We start from the raw sequence: 16,045 nt of genomic DNA, 5'->3' as shown, positions 1-16,045 counted from the left end.
TTATCTAATTTCAGTATATTTTCGGTGTATTATTTTTGCCATTGATTATGTGCATTTCAATATATTTCAGCGTACTTCTATTTGGAATGGAGTAATAGGGGGAGAGAAAGACGTGAAATTTTATTGAAACATCAGCCGTTATGCGTGAAATATGGTTGATTTAATTTGACTTACCATTTAAAAAGAAAAATAAGAATTTGCTCAAAAAATATAGCTTATTTTTATTCAACCCGATTTTATGTGTTCGTTTATTTCACTGTATTTAAAAAAAAGAAGGAAATCAAAATTACCTTGTTGATAATCGAATTTTTCAACTGTTCTTCACTACGACAATGTAAAATCACTCGTTCGTGAATTACAGAGTGTATTAGCTCGAATCAGATTGTTGAAAAAATTTCAAAGATTAAAGAAAATTTTACTGTATTTTAGGAAAGAGAAGATGCTAAGTTTTTTTGAATTCAAAAACTTTTGAATGAAGTGATTTTGATTGATAGACGTTAGCTGTAATGGAACCTCATGAGGTTTGCGAGAATCATGGAACCATTAATACAAATTACCATATAATTTGAAAAAGAATTTTATTGCCATAAATATAGCCGTTTTTTACTCAACAGCCGCGCTGTATTTCGCTGTATTTCACTGTATTTCAAAAACGCGAGATTGAACTGAAATACAGCCAAAAGCTGCTACGAATTGTAAATCTTCAACTTGTAGCTATAACTTGTTAGAAACTATTAAAAGGTAGTTATTTGTGTAAGTTTTACAAAACAAAATAGTACTAGTGAATACTACAGGCCACAAACTTGCCTGGCCCTTTAGCCCATTTATGATGAGATTACATCAAGAAGTTTGTCTGTTAGAGTCACGGGCTAGTTATCAGAAGCCCAAAGAAGGAATTGTAGACCAACAGGTAGAGCCGTTAAAACGGGTTTAGCCCTTAAGGCTAGACCAGCCCAACCCGCTACTTGAGTAGGTTGGTTATGATTTTTTAAGCCCATTTAATGCTGAGCCTTATAAGCCCAGTCCAAGTCAGTCCGCTGGCCCTTGAGGCTTGATTGAGGTTGGGCCGAGGCCGGACCGTAGACCAAAAGACTATTTAATTTAAATTAATAATTTAAAAGAAGATTGTGAAAAAAGAAGTAAAAACTATAAATAGTAATTACCGAATAAGTCTTAATATCTTACACAATATTTTACTCATTTAGCGTTGGTATAGAAGTTGCATTCATGTTTTTGCGATATAATTTAAAAGAAAATTATGAAAAAGAAGTAAAAACAAGGAATATTTATTACCGAATAAATCTTAGTATCTTACGCAGTATTTCACTTATTTAGCATTAAATTCCTAATACTAAATTTCTAATCACCGAGTGTAAAAGTTGTATTCATCATGAAAATGTCCAAACACTTTTAAATTGTTGCTACTCAAAATCGATTACACTGCTTTACCCATAGTCAAAGTGGTAGTATTTTTAAGTGAATTTAAATATTATTAATTTTGATATATAGTTGTTCGATCATGTTTCACTGATTAAATTTGTATATGAATGTAGACGAAAATGAAGATATTAATTGAGACAACTTTATCAACAGATCAAATGTGCTTGAGGTTACATTGGTGTTGAATATGCTATAAGTTATCGTAGAATTATGTACTTTCCTATAATCATATGTTAGTAATGTTAACAAACTGGTAAACTTAAAAGTTCGAATTTATATTGAAAAGAAATTTTCTGATAAAAAAAAATGAAAAAATGAAGGGCTAACCCGTCATTGCCCGCAGCCCTTTTAGGGTTGGTCATTTTAAGGCCCTTTCAAATGAAAGGTCGGTCCACCCTAGCCCATCAAAATCCTTGGCTCGCGAGGCTTGGTTAGGCTGGGCTGACCCGTTTTGACAGCTCTACCAGTAGGTGATAATTATGAATTAAGTAGAATCTAATAACTTTAGCTCAAACTTTATATTTATATTTTTAACAAAAACATTAAATTGAATATGTATAAATAATAAATAATCTATGAATAATCCAATAAGAAAAAGAATAATTATAATCTGAAACTCATAAATTGAAAATTTTGATTCCGCCTCTGCGCCGAGCTGAGGTTGTTTCCACTAGTGCTCTAGCTAGACACAGATGAAGGGTAAAATAATATATAAGCCCAAAAACTTCAAAATCAAAATTATTTTACTAGGCTGTTACCTGAACTGATTTTAATGTGCTAGCATCCGTGCATCAAAGTTGAACTCAAAACTTTAATATTTCGTACACGTTAGGTTACATGTACTAATTAAAAAAAAAAGCAACATGGTACAAAGTAAGTGGAGTCCGGAACCAAAATGCTCTCACAAAAAACATTTTGAACCAAAATACCCCAACAAAAAAAAGGTTACCAAAGTACCTTTAGCGCAGTATTTTACTGCACTATAGCACTTGACGGAGACAGAGCCGTTAAGTGCTATAACGCAGTAAAATACTGCGCTATCCAAAAGTTTCTCTCACCTATAACGCATTATTTTACTGCGTTATAGGAATCCACCATTTCTCACATTTTTCACTCCTGTTTACGTAGTTTATCTTTTTTACGTAGTTTAGCCGTATATTAATCATGCTTTGAGATTCCGGAACTTCAATATTTTATATAGAACTCTAGTTATATTTGTACAATTAATAAAATAGGCTCAACACATCAAGAATACGCAATACTTTGGATTGTCATTTTAGTGGTTGAAAAGTGCTCGAAGTCCTTTTTTATTTGAAGACTTGTAGTCATTAGCTTTAAGTTATTTATCTTTTAGGGTTTCGTCTTAGTTTTAAATTAATGCTTAACTTTATTTCGAATGTGTCACGTTTTTTTTTATTATCAATTTAGGATGTGAAACTATAAACAATAATAAAGACTAGGATAATATTTATAAATATGCAAAAAAATATATAATATTTACGATAAATTGTACAACACTAATGTATATACACTATCGAGGATGGGTCCCACATGTAGTATGCTGGAGACTATCCCTGGGCCTAAGGCTCATGCCATCCCCACCGCCCTCGCCATCGTCTCCATCGCCCTTTTTCCTCTTAATAATCGGGCGCTCCAAGTCATGATCATCTCCTCTTCCCCTAGCCCCTTGCGCCCTTAACTAGAACGTGCTTCTTCTTGGGATCTAGTCCCGCTGGCACGCTCAGAACCTCAGGCTGAGCTGGGTCTGGAAACTCGACCTCTTCCTCGTCGAGAGTCGCCACCGCAGGCGCCGAAGGATGAACCTGAAAAGTATATAAATATTAGTATCATTTCTTATTTATATTGAATACATTAATGTTATTTATTTAATCAAACTTGTATGTCAACGGGCGCCTGAGTAGGCTCCTGAGATGGCTCTGTAGGCTCCTGAGATGGGTTTGGTGGTGAATATGAGGTAGTCTCCTGGACGAGATGCTGTTCGAAGTCCAAGTAAAGGTTACAAAAATTAAATAAATATTTATCTTATATTGAATAAAATTAGTTTTAAGTAAAAACCTTACATGCGCCTCGGTAGTCTTATAAGAAGACACCTCTGCCTCGGCAGGCTGATGAGAATGCTCCGGAATGGGCAGCTCCTGTGGACCCACTGGCGTTGAATCCTAAAATATGAAAAAAATGAAATAATAAGTACTTTAAATGAACAAATATGTATATTAAATATTGACCTTATATTGAATAAAACTAATTTTAATTAAAAGCTTACATGTGGTTCGACAGTCACATGGGAAGACATTGCTGGCTCGGCAGGCCCATGAGAAATTGCCTGAGTGTGTGGCTCTGGTGGACCCGCTGGCGCCGAATCCTAAAATATAAAATAGTACTAAATAATGAGTAACATATATATATATTTAAAATAAATAATTTAAATGAACAAATAAGTATTTTAAATACTAACCGGGATCAAAAACTCATCGAAGTCAAGAATCCGGGCTCCCTCTAAATTCCTCACAAGCCGCTCATCAACTAATGAAGCGCGTAACGCCGCCCAATCAACGTTATCACGCTCCTCCATGTATGTATTCTGGCTTGGCTGTGATGAAGACCCGGGTATCTCAGCAAGTAAGAGTGCCGGCGTAAACGTAGGTGAGTCCCCAGGTGAGCTGTCATCGGCCTGGAAGGGCTGCGGATGGACTAGACCGTGACGCCCTCTGGAATGGGATCGGCCTCATCCGCCTCATCTACCAGTCCTCTACCACCAGGTCCTCTAGCAGCAGCGCCGCGTCCTCTACGCGCACGGCGTCCTCCGGCAGCACGGCGTCCTCTGCCAGCATGGCCTTCTCCTCTGAGAGCACCCGGTGCTGCCTGATACTCAGCCTCCGGAACAGGCTCCGCCATGCGCCTAATCTCACCCGCCTGGCGGATACCATCCTCGGAAATCCTAACCATCTCCGCGGCAAGCCCCGCAAGCCCAGGGTAAGGCATATGCTCTAACCCCAAGATGCGTAAACGCTGTACGGCCACTAGCTGCATTTGTGTTTAACAGAAACAAAAAAAAAGTTAATTTTTAAAACGTAACAATTAATGAAATTAGATAAATCTAAATATGATAAACTTACCATGTCTCGTACTGCCCCGCGAGTGCTGAATATCCTACATCCCTAGGAGGACGCAAAGCTGGGTTGCCGATCAATCGGCGTGTGATCTGATGATACCAGCGCATGTAATGCTCAATGGGAGTCAAATGGATGACCACCGCTAAAGTTCCCAACCTGTTCTCCCAACGGTGGAGTTGGACATCCATGAAAGCCAAAAAATCATCATCAACGGCAGCCCGATAGTCCGCTGGTAGTGTCGGAGCTCATGACGGACATCAGGGGGTATACTCTGTGTATGCCCAAACTGTCGTAAGACACGCTCGTGCATGTGATCCTCTACGATGTCCAGGTGTATCAATGGAAACCGCTATTATACCCTATTTTAACCGGAGTCAAAATAGTTTACAACATCCCGGTAATTCAGGGGTTATTTAAAGTTAAGAGTCGCTACCTAATTATTTACGGTGAATTAGGGCACCTAAAGTTAATTAAAGTAATTATCTAAAGTTGACTTTATTTTAAAGTCTACGAAGCCGAATGATTCTAGGTACGGGTTCAACTAACCTAGAGGGAAGGTATTAGACATCCTCTAAATTCCATTAATTATGGTTAACCGGTCGGACTTAAATTAATTAAAAAGGCTAAGTGGGTAACTAGGTCAAAAAAGGAAATACTTTGTGCTTCTTAGATTGATTGAAGTAACAATACTCCTAAAAATGATTCTTGATTAAAAGTTTAAAAATGAAGCAAGATTCAGCTTTTTAAATATATTTCATAAAAAGAGAGTTAAAACTTAAAAGTGAGCCAAGGCTAAACGCGGTTGTAGATTTAAAGGACTCACTTTCATCTTTGTTATTTTGAAAGAAATATTATAATGAGTTCGGAGCTAAAGTTGGTCGAGTGAAATTAATAATTTTCTAAAGTGAACAGATGACTCAAAGATGGAGACCATTTAATTTCATTTATTCAAAACAGATGACATTTTGAAAAAAAAAAGGGCAATTGAGGCCTAAGGAAAAGAAATGCACTATTGATTAAAGGAAATCCCTAAGTGATCAAATAAGTATTCTAATATCAACTTGGAGAAAGATCCACATAATTAAGCAAAGTAGAATCATCGACAATTAATAATCACACCACAAAAAATAGCAAACATTCTAGCAACAAGCAACACCAGCGAATGAGAGGGAATGGAGTAAAGCCATATTTGGCTTCGGTGGAAAAACGAAATTTCAGTGATTCGCCAGTTGACTTGCCCCTCTCTTTCTTTCTTTCTGTCCAGAAGCATTTCGAGGGACCGAGAGGCATAAAAGAGGATGTGGATGCACATTTCAAGCCTTTGCGGGGTGACGTCGAGTCTTAAAGTAAGACTGTTCGACTCCGGTGTACATGTCAACAAAGAAAAGAAACAAGAAATAGGAATTAGAAAGAGTAAGATAATCCCTAAAAATGAACAAGACAATCACATAAACGTTATACCAAATTCTCGTTTACAATCATATAGTTCCTGCCTTTTGCGACATAGCTCGGAACATGGGCAAATAAATAGATAAAAGACACTAGAATTCATATTCAAACAACCCTCATAGATCCTTTATAACAATGCTTAGGTAGAATTTTAATTAAGCCGAACCAAAATTAGCTACTGAAAACCAGCAATCCCACAGTAACATGTCAAACACAGCTAACATATATCTCTTCGGAACAAGCCCCCTCTCAAAACAGCAGGGCAGAATTGCACTATGTGAATTTAAAAATCACACATATGCGTATTAGGATGGCAAGATGTCCAGATACACTTCACATCTCATATGATGATACCAAACTAAGCACACAAACAGGATATGCACACTGTAATGATAACAAACAGGTTGAGTATAGAAGATAGGAGATTGGCCTCTCACTAACATGTCCACTAGACTAAATAAAAAATTAACATTGTACTTAGAACGGGATAATCAAACTGAAACTTAACTGAACATGATAACTGTGCTAGTCGGGACATAAATGCTATGCTAGACGGGTAGTGAGATTAAATTATACTAAGCTTGATCACTTACAGTAACTAACTGATTTGAATCTAACTAACATAAGGACAGATTAATGCACAGGCTATTTCATACCCTTAAGCTAAACACATGATTGTTTTTCCGATTCATACTAGATTGACTAGGTCATATGGGACTAGATTTTAACTCAATCAAACTAACATGAACAACTATAAACAACAAGGGATTATACAAACTTAACTGACCTTCAACCAAATTAACTAGGAATGGAACCTAAATAAATCTATAAAACTTACTGGATTGACTTATCAACATGCAAATGAGCAGTATTCAAATTAAACCAAACATGCTAATAGCCTAAACTGAGTAATAACAGCCGCATCCAACAAAATCCAAACTGAGCTAAAACATAATAAAGACTAATCTAACAACAATAACTAAGCTAAACGTCGAACTAAATCATATGAGCCCGTAAACCTACGAAACTAAAAATGAAGGGAAAGGAATGGGATTTACCTTCTTCGTGTGCAGTGAACTAGAGCATCGAGGTCTCGAATCTACTCTCGTATTGACAGATTCGAAACTCGATCGAAAATTAAAATGCCTTTTTTGTAGTTAAAGTCCTTTTACCAAACAGTGACGAAAGTTAGTCGAATCGGAAGCCTTAACTTTTCAACACTAATCTCGTGTTTCAACAAAATGTTTTCTGGTTTAGAAAGTTCAAGACCAGATTTTGAAAAGGAATTCGAGACTTTTGACCAAAAAAATCGTGTATCCCCAATAACTATTTTTTTTATCCCCCATTTGGCTACGGACTTAGCGATGTATTTATAGGCAACATTAGGGTTTTCGAAAGAGGGTCACCGACTGAGATTTAGGGCGGGATTTTGAATGATATAGGATTTGAATCGAGTCAAATAGACCCGTTTTCTGCATGTGATTTGCTGCAGATTCGCCCCAAAACAGACCGATTTTTCTCTGGCCTTTGGAGATTTGTTGTGTTTGAAGCGAGAAAATGGAAGGTCCTTTCTCTGTCAACGACAGAGCAAAGCAAATATAGGGACGTTTTTATGTGGAAATGGGGAGGCAAAGTCTGGAGTGGTAAAAAGGTGATTGGGGTTTAACTCGAAATGGAAAGGGCAAAGGAGGAACAGAGAGAGAGGCGAAGAGAAAGGTGAAGAAGAGAGAAGGTGCAGCGTTTGTTTTTATTTGTTGAAGAGATTAGGGTTCCGTTTTTGGGTGTTGATGAATAACACGAAAATGGGCCGGGTCAGGTAAAAGATGTGGGCTGGACGGGTCGGGTATTGGGCTGGATCGGGTGAGGCTGGGTAGTTTTAGTTGGGCTGGTCTGTTGGTCCGAAAATGTGGGATGGTAGAGTTAATGAATTTAAAGTATGGGCTGGTGGGGTTAATGAATTTAAAGTATGGGCTTCTAAATTAGATCAAATATGTTATGTAGTAATAACAGTAATAATAACGATAATAATAAATTCCATAATTAGCGTTAATATAAAATATGGGCAAGGTAATAATAGAGTAAAAATATTACCTAAGTTATACATAATAAGTAAGTAGCGATGTATGACGTATTAATACTTAATAATATTAACATAGTAGTAGAAATTATAATAAAGTAAGGGGTAAAAATAAGATATTTATTTATTAATTGGAATAAAGGAGGGGCAAAATTGGGTGTCAACAACCGCGACCTCCAAACCCCCTGACCTGCCCTACAGAAAGGGGGCAAACCATCTAATATAGCAGCGTACAACATCCATATAAATAGCTGCATAACATATAAATACAAATCAGTGATCACCAAGTAGAAAAGACGTTTAATTAAATTATTAATGTAAATTTAAATAGTTTTACCGCATCGTCCGTCATGTGATCAAGCTGGTCCCGGAATGGAAGAATACTGTGGTGCGTATCGACATCCCGGTCAAAACCCGCTGTCCACCTCCTCGCATAAGGCATGTCAATCTTGAGGTGATGCCTAGGTACGGGCTGAAAAGGCAGCATCCTCTCCCACGCCCATAACTGTAAGCGATATTAGAAAATACGATTTTTTAGTCATCCTTTTAAGAGGTTTGTTGACATTAAAGGAACGCATACTTAAATATTACCTGGAGAAGAGCAAAAAATCCACACACATCTCTGACAGCACCAATAGACGCTCGGCACAGGCATCTGTAAAGATACGCCAAAACAGCACCGCCCCAGATGTAGTCTCCCAAGCGGTCCAGATGCTCCAGAAAAACCAAGTAACGTAAACTGACAAAGGCACCCGATGAATTCGGGAACAAGATGCCCCCGAATATAATAAGCAGGTACAAACGGGCATGCCGATCAACATCGTCCTGCGGGGTGCCGTCGTCAACCGGATCCAGACCCTCCAAATAAGTGCAGAGTGCACTAAGCTGAACCCGACTCTGTCCCGATATCTGGGCCGCGGCATCAGGCAGGAAGTGGGTGAGCCTAGTCAACTCTGTCACCCACGTCTGACCAGGAGGAGACTCGTACCGAGTGTACAGTGGCTCTCCATCTACCCGCAATCCAAAGAGGACCTCCACATCCTGAAGTGTAATCGTGGCCTCACCAGTGCGAAGATAGAATGTATCTGTCTCTGGCCTCCACCGCTCAACCATAGCCGTGATGAGCGCCCAATCATGCTGTACCCGACCAACGAACACGTAACGGTAGATGCCGCCCCGAAACAGTATCTCCAACACGCGAGGGTGTGGGGGGTGCTCGCGTAAAAGAGCCCACGCTCTCTGCAGCCTACGGGGACGGACCCTAGTAGATATTCCTATAGTACCGGCCCATAATAACTCTGACCTATGATTGTCTTGCAAAGACAATACTGATCTATCAGCGGGGCCCGGGTGAACAGCGGGCCCCGGGTGATCATCGGGCCCAGGGGGAACATTCGGATCCATGAAAGAGTCCGGTCTGTACAAACTAAATTATTCATTATTCTTGAAATGAAAGATAAATTATATTAACTAATCGAAATTTAGCAGTAATATTTGTTTGGAACTCTATTTTGAAAAATGTGATACATTTTTAGTTGACCAAATAGCCAACACAACTACGATAAAATTAAACTAAAAGAGTATATTCGTCGACCATATATTTTCCTATAAACTTTACATTTTTATCGTTAGCTTATGTATTTATGAAAAGAAGAATTTTAACTATTCTTTTTAAGATAATTTTTTTTTATTGAACATATATATTCACGCTTTTAAAATTGTATAGATTAACATTTCATAATCGTTTACAACTTGTTTGGATGGTTGTTACCTATTGTATTATATTGTGTTGTTAGTTTAAATAAAATGTTTGCTTTGATTGCTACTTTAATTTTATTGTTATGTAACGATGAAAGGTTCTATTTTATGTAACCACTGATTTGGTCCTATACAATACAACACAATACGATAAATGTCAAAACAATACATAACAATCATCCAAACAAAGTGTTAACAATATAATAATTCATTACCAAACAACTTCTTTCAATTCATAAAGAATATTTAACAAAATAATAATTCATTAAAAATTCATAAATAATTAACCAAATTAACAACTCATAAACATATAACAAATTAACAATGCATAAACATTTAACAAATTAACAATTCATAAACATTTAACAATTAATGAATTAAACCAAAAAAAAAAAAAAAAAAAAAAAACAGTGGCATCAACCACTGCCCAGCCCGATCAAACAAAATTTTTTTTTTTTTTTTTGGAAATTAACGACGATTAAATCTTAAACATGCATGCAATATAATGTATATAACAAAATAATAACAAAAGTTCATAATAGAAAACCTTAATCGAAGATTTTTTGTAGAGTTATTTTAATCGAGTTGTACGTCGCTTTTTCTCAAAATTCGAACTTAGAATCTTGCTCCTTGACTTGAATATACCGAGAATCTACACTTTTCGGATGAAATTTAATAGAAAACGACGTTTTTAAGACGTGGGGACCACCTTGGCTCGCCTCCAATGGCGTTTTGAATTTTTTTTTGCCACTGGAGGGGACCAGTGGTGGAACCCGATCGGGTTATAGTGAAGCAATATAGCGCAGTATTTTACTGCGCTATAGGAGAGAGACAAACTCCTATAACGCAGTAAAATAATGTGTTATAGGTGAGAGAAATTTTTGGATAGCGCAGTATTTTACTGCGTTATAGCACTTGACGGCTCCGTCTCCGTCAAGTGCTATAGCGCAGTAAAATAATGCGCTAAAGATACTTTGGTAATTTTTTTTTTATTGGGTATTTTGGTTCAAAATGTTTTTTTTTTAGGGTATTTTGGTTCCAGACTCAAAGTAAGTGGCGGGACCATAATATCATCATCACTCCCACGCTTTCCCTGTCCACTCGTCAGCACTCTTAACATTATCCGAGCTTTGCACAAAGCCAAGCAACTCCCCACCATTTTATTCCTTCTCACTTTCACTAATTTCCACTTTATTCAGCAAAAAAAATGGAACACTCTTCAAAAATCAAATGTCATATTGTAGCAATGCCTTATCCAGGAAGAGGTCATATAAATCCCATGATGAATTTTTGCAAAATCATAGTCACAAAAAATCCCAACATATTCATAACTTTCATTGTCACTGAAGAGTGGCACAGCTTTATAAAATCCGACATATTACCAGACAACATTGAATATGCAACTATCCCTAACGTTATTCCTTCCGAAATTGGTCGTGCCAAAGATTTTGCTGGATTTGTTAGAGCGACTTTAACTAAATTAGAAGATCCAGTTGAAAAAATGATTGATGGGCTTTGTGGGCAGTTGATGAAACCAAGTGTTATAGTGTATGATACGTATATGAATTGGGTTGTTGGATTGGGGAATAGGATGAATATTCCGGTGGCTTCGTTTTTTACTATGTCGGCAACTGTGTTCTCTGTTTTTCATCATATGGATCTGCTTGCTCAAAATGGACATTTTAAAGCCAATTTGTCAGGTACTTTATATTCATTTTTGTTTTCCTTTACACGAATATTCACGTCGACTTATTTTATACGATTTTGTTTGACTAGGTAGGAAGTTTAAGAAATAATTACTTCTGATATATACCAAAAGTAAATGAGAATTTATGGTGTTGAAAATGTCATGAGATTTTTTTTACTATAAAAGTATGTCATTTATGGGTACGTAAAATAAAAGTATAAAATCAATAAATTTTAAAATATAAAAATGTGTCAATTTTGTTAGAATATACTAAAATGAAAGCAGTGTCGTCTAAAGTGGAACCAAGGAAGCATTTATTTTGCTTAACAACTACAGTAATTATTTGCTCTGAACAGGTCTAATTCAATTAGATTTTGTACTAAGCTTTAAAATCATTAAAATGTTATTCGCTTAAAGTTTCATGAGAAGGTGACATTTTATAACTACTTTATCGACTATCACCGCACAACCACCACCATGAGTTGATTGCCTGAATGGCCACTCAATTTGTGATAATTGGCAATCAAAGTCACTTACCTCTTTTTTTTTTTTTTTTTTTTAATCTTTCAAAAGTATCTTACTTAGTTCAATCCAATGGCCGTCTTGAGCGGATTTTGTGTTTTCCGGAGAGAATTAATGCGTGACTAGTTTAATTTTTTTAAGAAAATATCTAAAACACTAATTTAGAATTTGGACCAAATTAAAATCCCACCCTAAATCCAACCACTACCTGACCCGTCACTTTTTATTCCAAAAAAATGCCAAGCGCTCCTATTTTCGTTGTCACTCTCAAGGCTTCTCAAATACGAGCGCTTGAGCATTTTCTTGGAAGAAGATGACTTCCGGAGGACAAAAAAAATGACTTTGTTGGCCAATTAACACAAGTTGAGTGACCATTCAGGCAAGCAACTCCTGCGCCAGCTTCCATTGGACAATCAGCACCGCCAGCCGCCACTCTCAACTTCTTGACCACATAACCACCATTTCCGGCCACCACTAATCACCTCCATCATCAGCTACTACTACGCAACCACCTCTACTGCTAGCCGTTGAGTCATTGCACAACCATTACCTCTAGCTACCACTTCTCCTAGACATGTCAAGTGGACCAAGGCCAGAAATCAGTTTTCACTCTGCTGAAAACATTTCAACATTTTCCTGGTTCCTTCAAAAAAAGCATCTAAAACAACTCTGGTTTTTGGTTGTGTGCGTGATAAAATCTAAACAATTTTACTGTCCCTTTTGTCTTATGACACGATTCTTTAGGTGAAATAGTCTGCCATCCTAATTGAATGTGTCCTCCAAGAGCAAACTATCGATTTACCATTTCTATTTACATATTTGTATCTCTACATAATTTTATCATTATTCATGTACAGGAAAAATGCAAGAACAAGTTGACTATATTCCTGGAATCCCTTCGATTCGGGTTTTAGATCTTCCTACACCATTTCAGGGAAAGGGGCAAGAATTATTGGATGTAATAGCGGAGATCTTTTCTACAGTTTCTAAACCACAGTATCTTTTGTTCACTTCAGTCTATGAGCTCGAATCTTCCGTTATTGATGCTCTAAAGCAAAAATTTCCATCCCCTGTCTATTCGGTTGGTCCAGCAATACCTTACTTCACTAGTGAAAAAGATCCTTCCGCGACTACCTCTGTCGATGAACCAGAGTACATTAAGTGGTTAAATGCTCAACCAAACGGTTCTGTTTTGTACATATCACAAGGGAGTTTCCTTTCTGTTACTCGTGCTGAGCTGGATGAAATCGTGGCTGGTGTGCACGATAGTGGTATTCGATTCTTTTGGGTGGCACGTGATGAAACTGTGCGATTTCAGAAAAATGGATGTGGGCTTGTTGTGCCCTGGTGTGACCAATTGAAGGTGTTATCACATCCTTCAATTGGTGGATTTTGGTCGCACTGTGGATGGAATTCGACTAAAGAAGCAGCATTTTCAGGCCTTCCAATGCTGACTTTTCCTATTTTCTGGGATCAACAGACTAACAGCAAGCAAATTGTTGAAGATTGGAAGATCGGTTACAGGGTCAAAAAAGATGATCACCAACGTTCGATAACGAGGGAAGAGATTTCTAGCTTGTTGAAATGGTTTATGGATTCTGGAAATGATGAAGTGATGGAAACGAGGCGAAGAGCGAAAGAAATACAGAAAATATGTCAGTGTTCCACTGCAAAGGGTGGATCATCTGAAATTAACATTGATTCTTTTATTAAGGATGTCTTTTCCACCAAAAATGGGAATGGGCTAGGGTTATAAACTTATAATCTAATGATCTAGTCGATTCCATGATTATAAGTTCATTTCATACCAGACCAACCAGGAATAGGGTTATATACATACTCATTATGTGAAGGTTTTCATACCACAAGTAAATTATTGCAAGATTTTGGTTCTGTGATTTAAGTAGGATTATCAAGTAATGTAGTCTTTGGTTCTGTGATTTAAGTAGGATTATCAAGTAATGTAGTCTTCAACTTTGATTTAGCTCAGCTCTTAGGCTAAGGACCTTGCGTTTTTCGAATCGCCTGATGCAGTTGTTTTCTCTGTTTTATGCAGCGATATTTTCTTTTCTCAATGTCTGAGATCATTTGGTTTGTGTATTATTATAGAAGAAATATGTGTTTTAAGTTACTTATCTTGCCAATTGCCAAGCTTTTTTGCCATTGCTTCAAGCTTAAAGCTTAGAAATTGAAGCACCTGCAACACATTAGCCACATCTATTCTGTCTTTCTTTTTAACCCTTCACCTTACACAGGATGACGAATAGTGATTTTGCTTAACTTGCACGACTTAAATCTCAAATCTATTGGTTGTGGAGGTGCTTTATCGACGGAGAAAACTTCATTTGTTAATGACATTTGTTTTGTTGAGTTTGAATACCATGATGTCCTAAAACCCGAGCTGTTTGGTACTAGGGATAAAAACTCTTAATTATTTCAGTATACAATGTCTAATTGCTTTTACAACATTTTGATTTTGAATATGAACCTCTACATCATCAATATAATTATAACCTCAGAATAACCAAATCATTGTTGGAGCGTAAATTCAATAAATCAAACTCCACTAACCCCAATTTGAGATTAATCTCGATTCTTCTGTTCCAACCCTCTGGTCCAAAAGGGTTCAATTCTTGCCTATATCAGTTTAACCCGCTTGTTGGCTCTAACCAGGTAATCAGAATGATCGTAACATCCTGAATGATTTTGGTTTCACCACTTTTTGGGCCGGCCCATTCAGCACGCTATACGGCCTTTGCGTACACACGAATTAATTTAACCACAAATATTGGATGAAAAAGTTCAATTTTATCAGGAACTTTCTGATAATTAACTTCAAATAGAAATTGTAAGGTTAAAATTTGTCTCATGCAACTTGTGTATGTGGTATCGTTTGAGATAACAACGCTTCTCTCTTTTGTCTTTTCTTTTCCTTGACATGGTACTCGGGAACTTAATTTCTAACGTTTATAGTGATCTATGAAATCATCAAATCTTTTATACAGTAGTTACTTACATTGCACGAAGTATGACGAACTTTTGTTTTTTAAAAAAAAAATTAATTTCCACTAGGATGACTTAGTGGAGCTTTTATTTATTAACTAAAGTAAACAAGATAATGTTCCAAATCAAATAAAAGTATGACGAACTGCTTCTGTTTTGTTTTTCTGACTATTCTATTCCCTTTCTAGACACTTGGATAATTAAATTTCGTTTCCACGATGAAGATGAAAGAGGAAAGAATTTAGGTTAGATGCACTTACTATACATTATGTATATAAGAAATATTTATTCAATTAAAGAAATTACTTAAAAAGTAATTATATATAAATTTTATCTAATAAGTATTTTATGGTTGATAACCTATTATAAATAATAAATAACTTACTATAACACATTAAATTATATTAATTATATAAAAATTATGTCAATCACAATCTTGTCTCATTCCAGCGGAAAAGTCATGAAAACCAAAAACCATCGTCTGCTCCCTATAGAATGCTCTAAGAGAGAAGTCAATCATGTGTTTCAAAAAGGTAAAATGAATATAAGGAGTTCAAAATGTTTCAAAATAAGAGTTTTTTACTTTATTAATAGGTCAATTCGGAGCTAGACGAAGTTGATAAAATTTGATAGATAAAATTATCGACTATCTATTAAGGTAACAATTACTCCCACGTCCCGATATACATGATGGTGTTTGATGAGCACAAAATTTAAAAGTGAAAAGAACTTTTGAAATTTATTATATAAAATGAATCATAAATATTTATATCACTAAAAATTATTTCTTTAAAATAAAATTAAGTCATTACTAAATTTAAAAATAAAAAGAGTATCACATGAATTTGGATATATGAAACATTAATTAAGGTGAGTGAATAAATTGGTCTGAAGACCATGTGATAAATTAGGTGAAGGCGGGTGAACCAATTGACTTGAACACGATATTGCTATAAATATATATAAAATAAAAAA

At 36.3% G+C, this 16,045-nt stretch overlaps 1 protein-coding gene across 1 annotated transcript; it reads left to right on the top strand.

The window, feature by feature from the left end:
* Window positions 1–10,953: 10,953 nt before the first annotated feature.
* On the top strand, window positions 10,954–14,198 carry LOC132606460 (UDP-glycosyltransferase 87A1). The gene is made up of 2 exons (XM_060319974.1): window positions 10,954–11,558; window positions 12,925–14,198. Exons 1-2 carry the CDS (start codon window positions 11,066–11,068, stop codon window positions 13,821–13,823), a joined length of 1,392 nt encoding a protein of 463 aa, XP_060175957.1. The 5' UTR covers window positions 10,954–11,065; the 3' UTR covers window positions 13,824–14,198.
* The last annotated feature ends 1,847 nt before the right edge of the window (window positions 14,199–16,045 follow it).

This window comes from Lycium barbarum, chromosome 1, assembly GCF_019175385.1.
Source record: "Lycium barbarum isolate Lr01 chromosome 1, ASM1917538v2, whole genome shotgun sequence".
Classification (NCBI taxonomy): Eukaryota; Viridiplantae; Streptophyta; class Magnoliopsida; order Solanales; family Solanaceae; genus Lycium; species Lycium barbarum.
Note: the sequence above shows the minus strand (reverse complement) of the source record. Positions and strands in the feature narration are given on the sequence as shown.

Bases quoted from the DNA above. Each gene is read 5' to 3' on its own strand.
- LOC132606460 (XM_060319974.1), top strand. From the start codon at position 11,066: ATGGAACACTCTTCAAAAATCAAATGTCATATTGTAGCAATGCCTTAT. The intron at 11,559-12,924 runs GTACTTTATATT...ATTCATGTACAG, and splicing joins TTTTAAAGCCAATTTGTCAG to GAAAAATGCAAGAACAAGTT.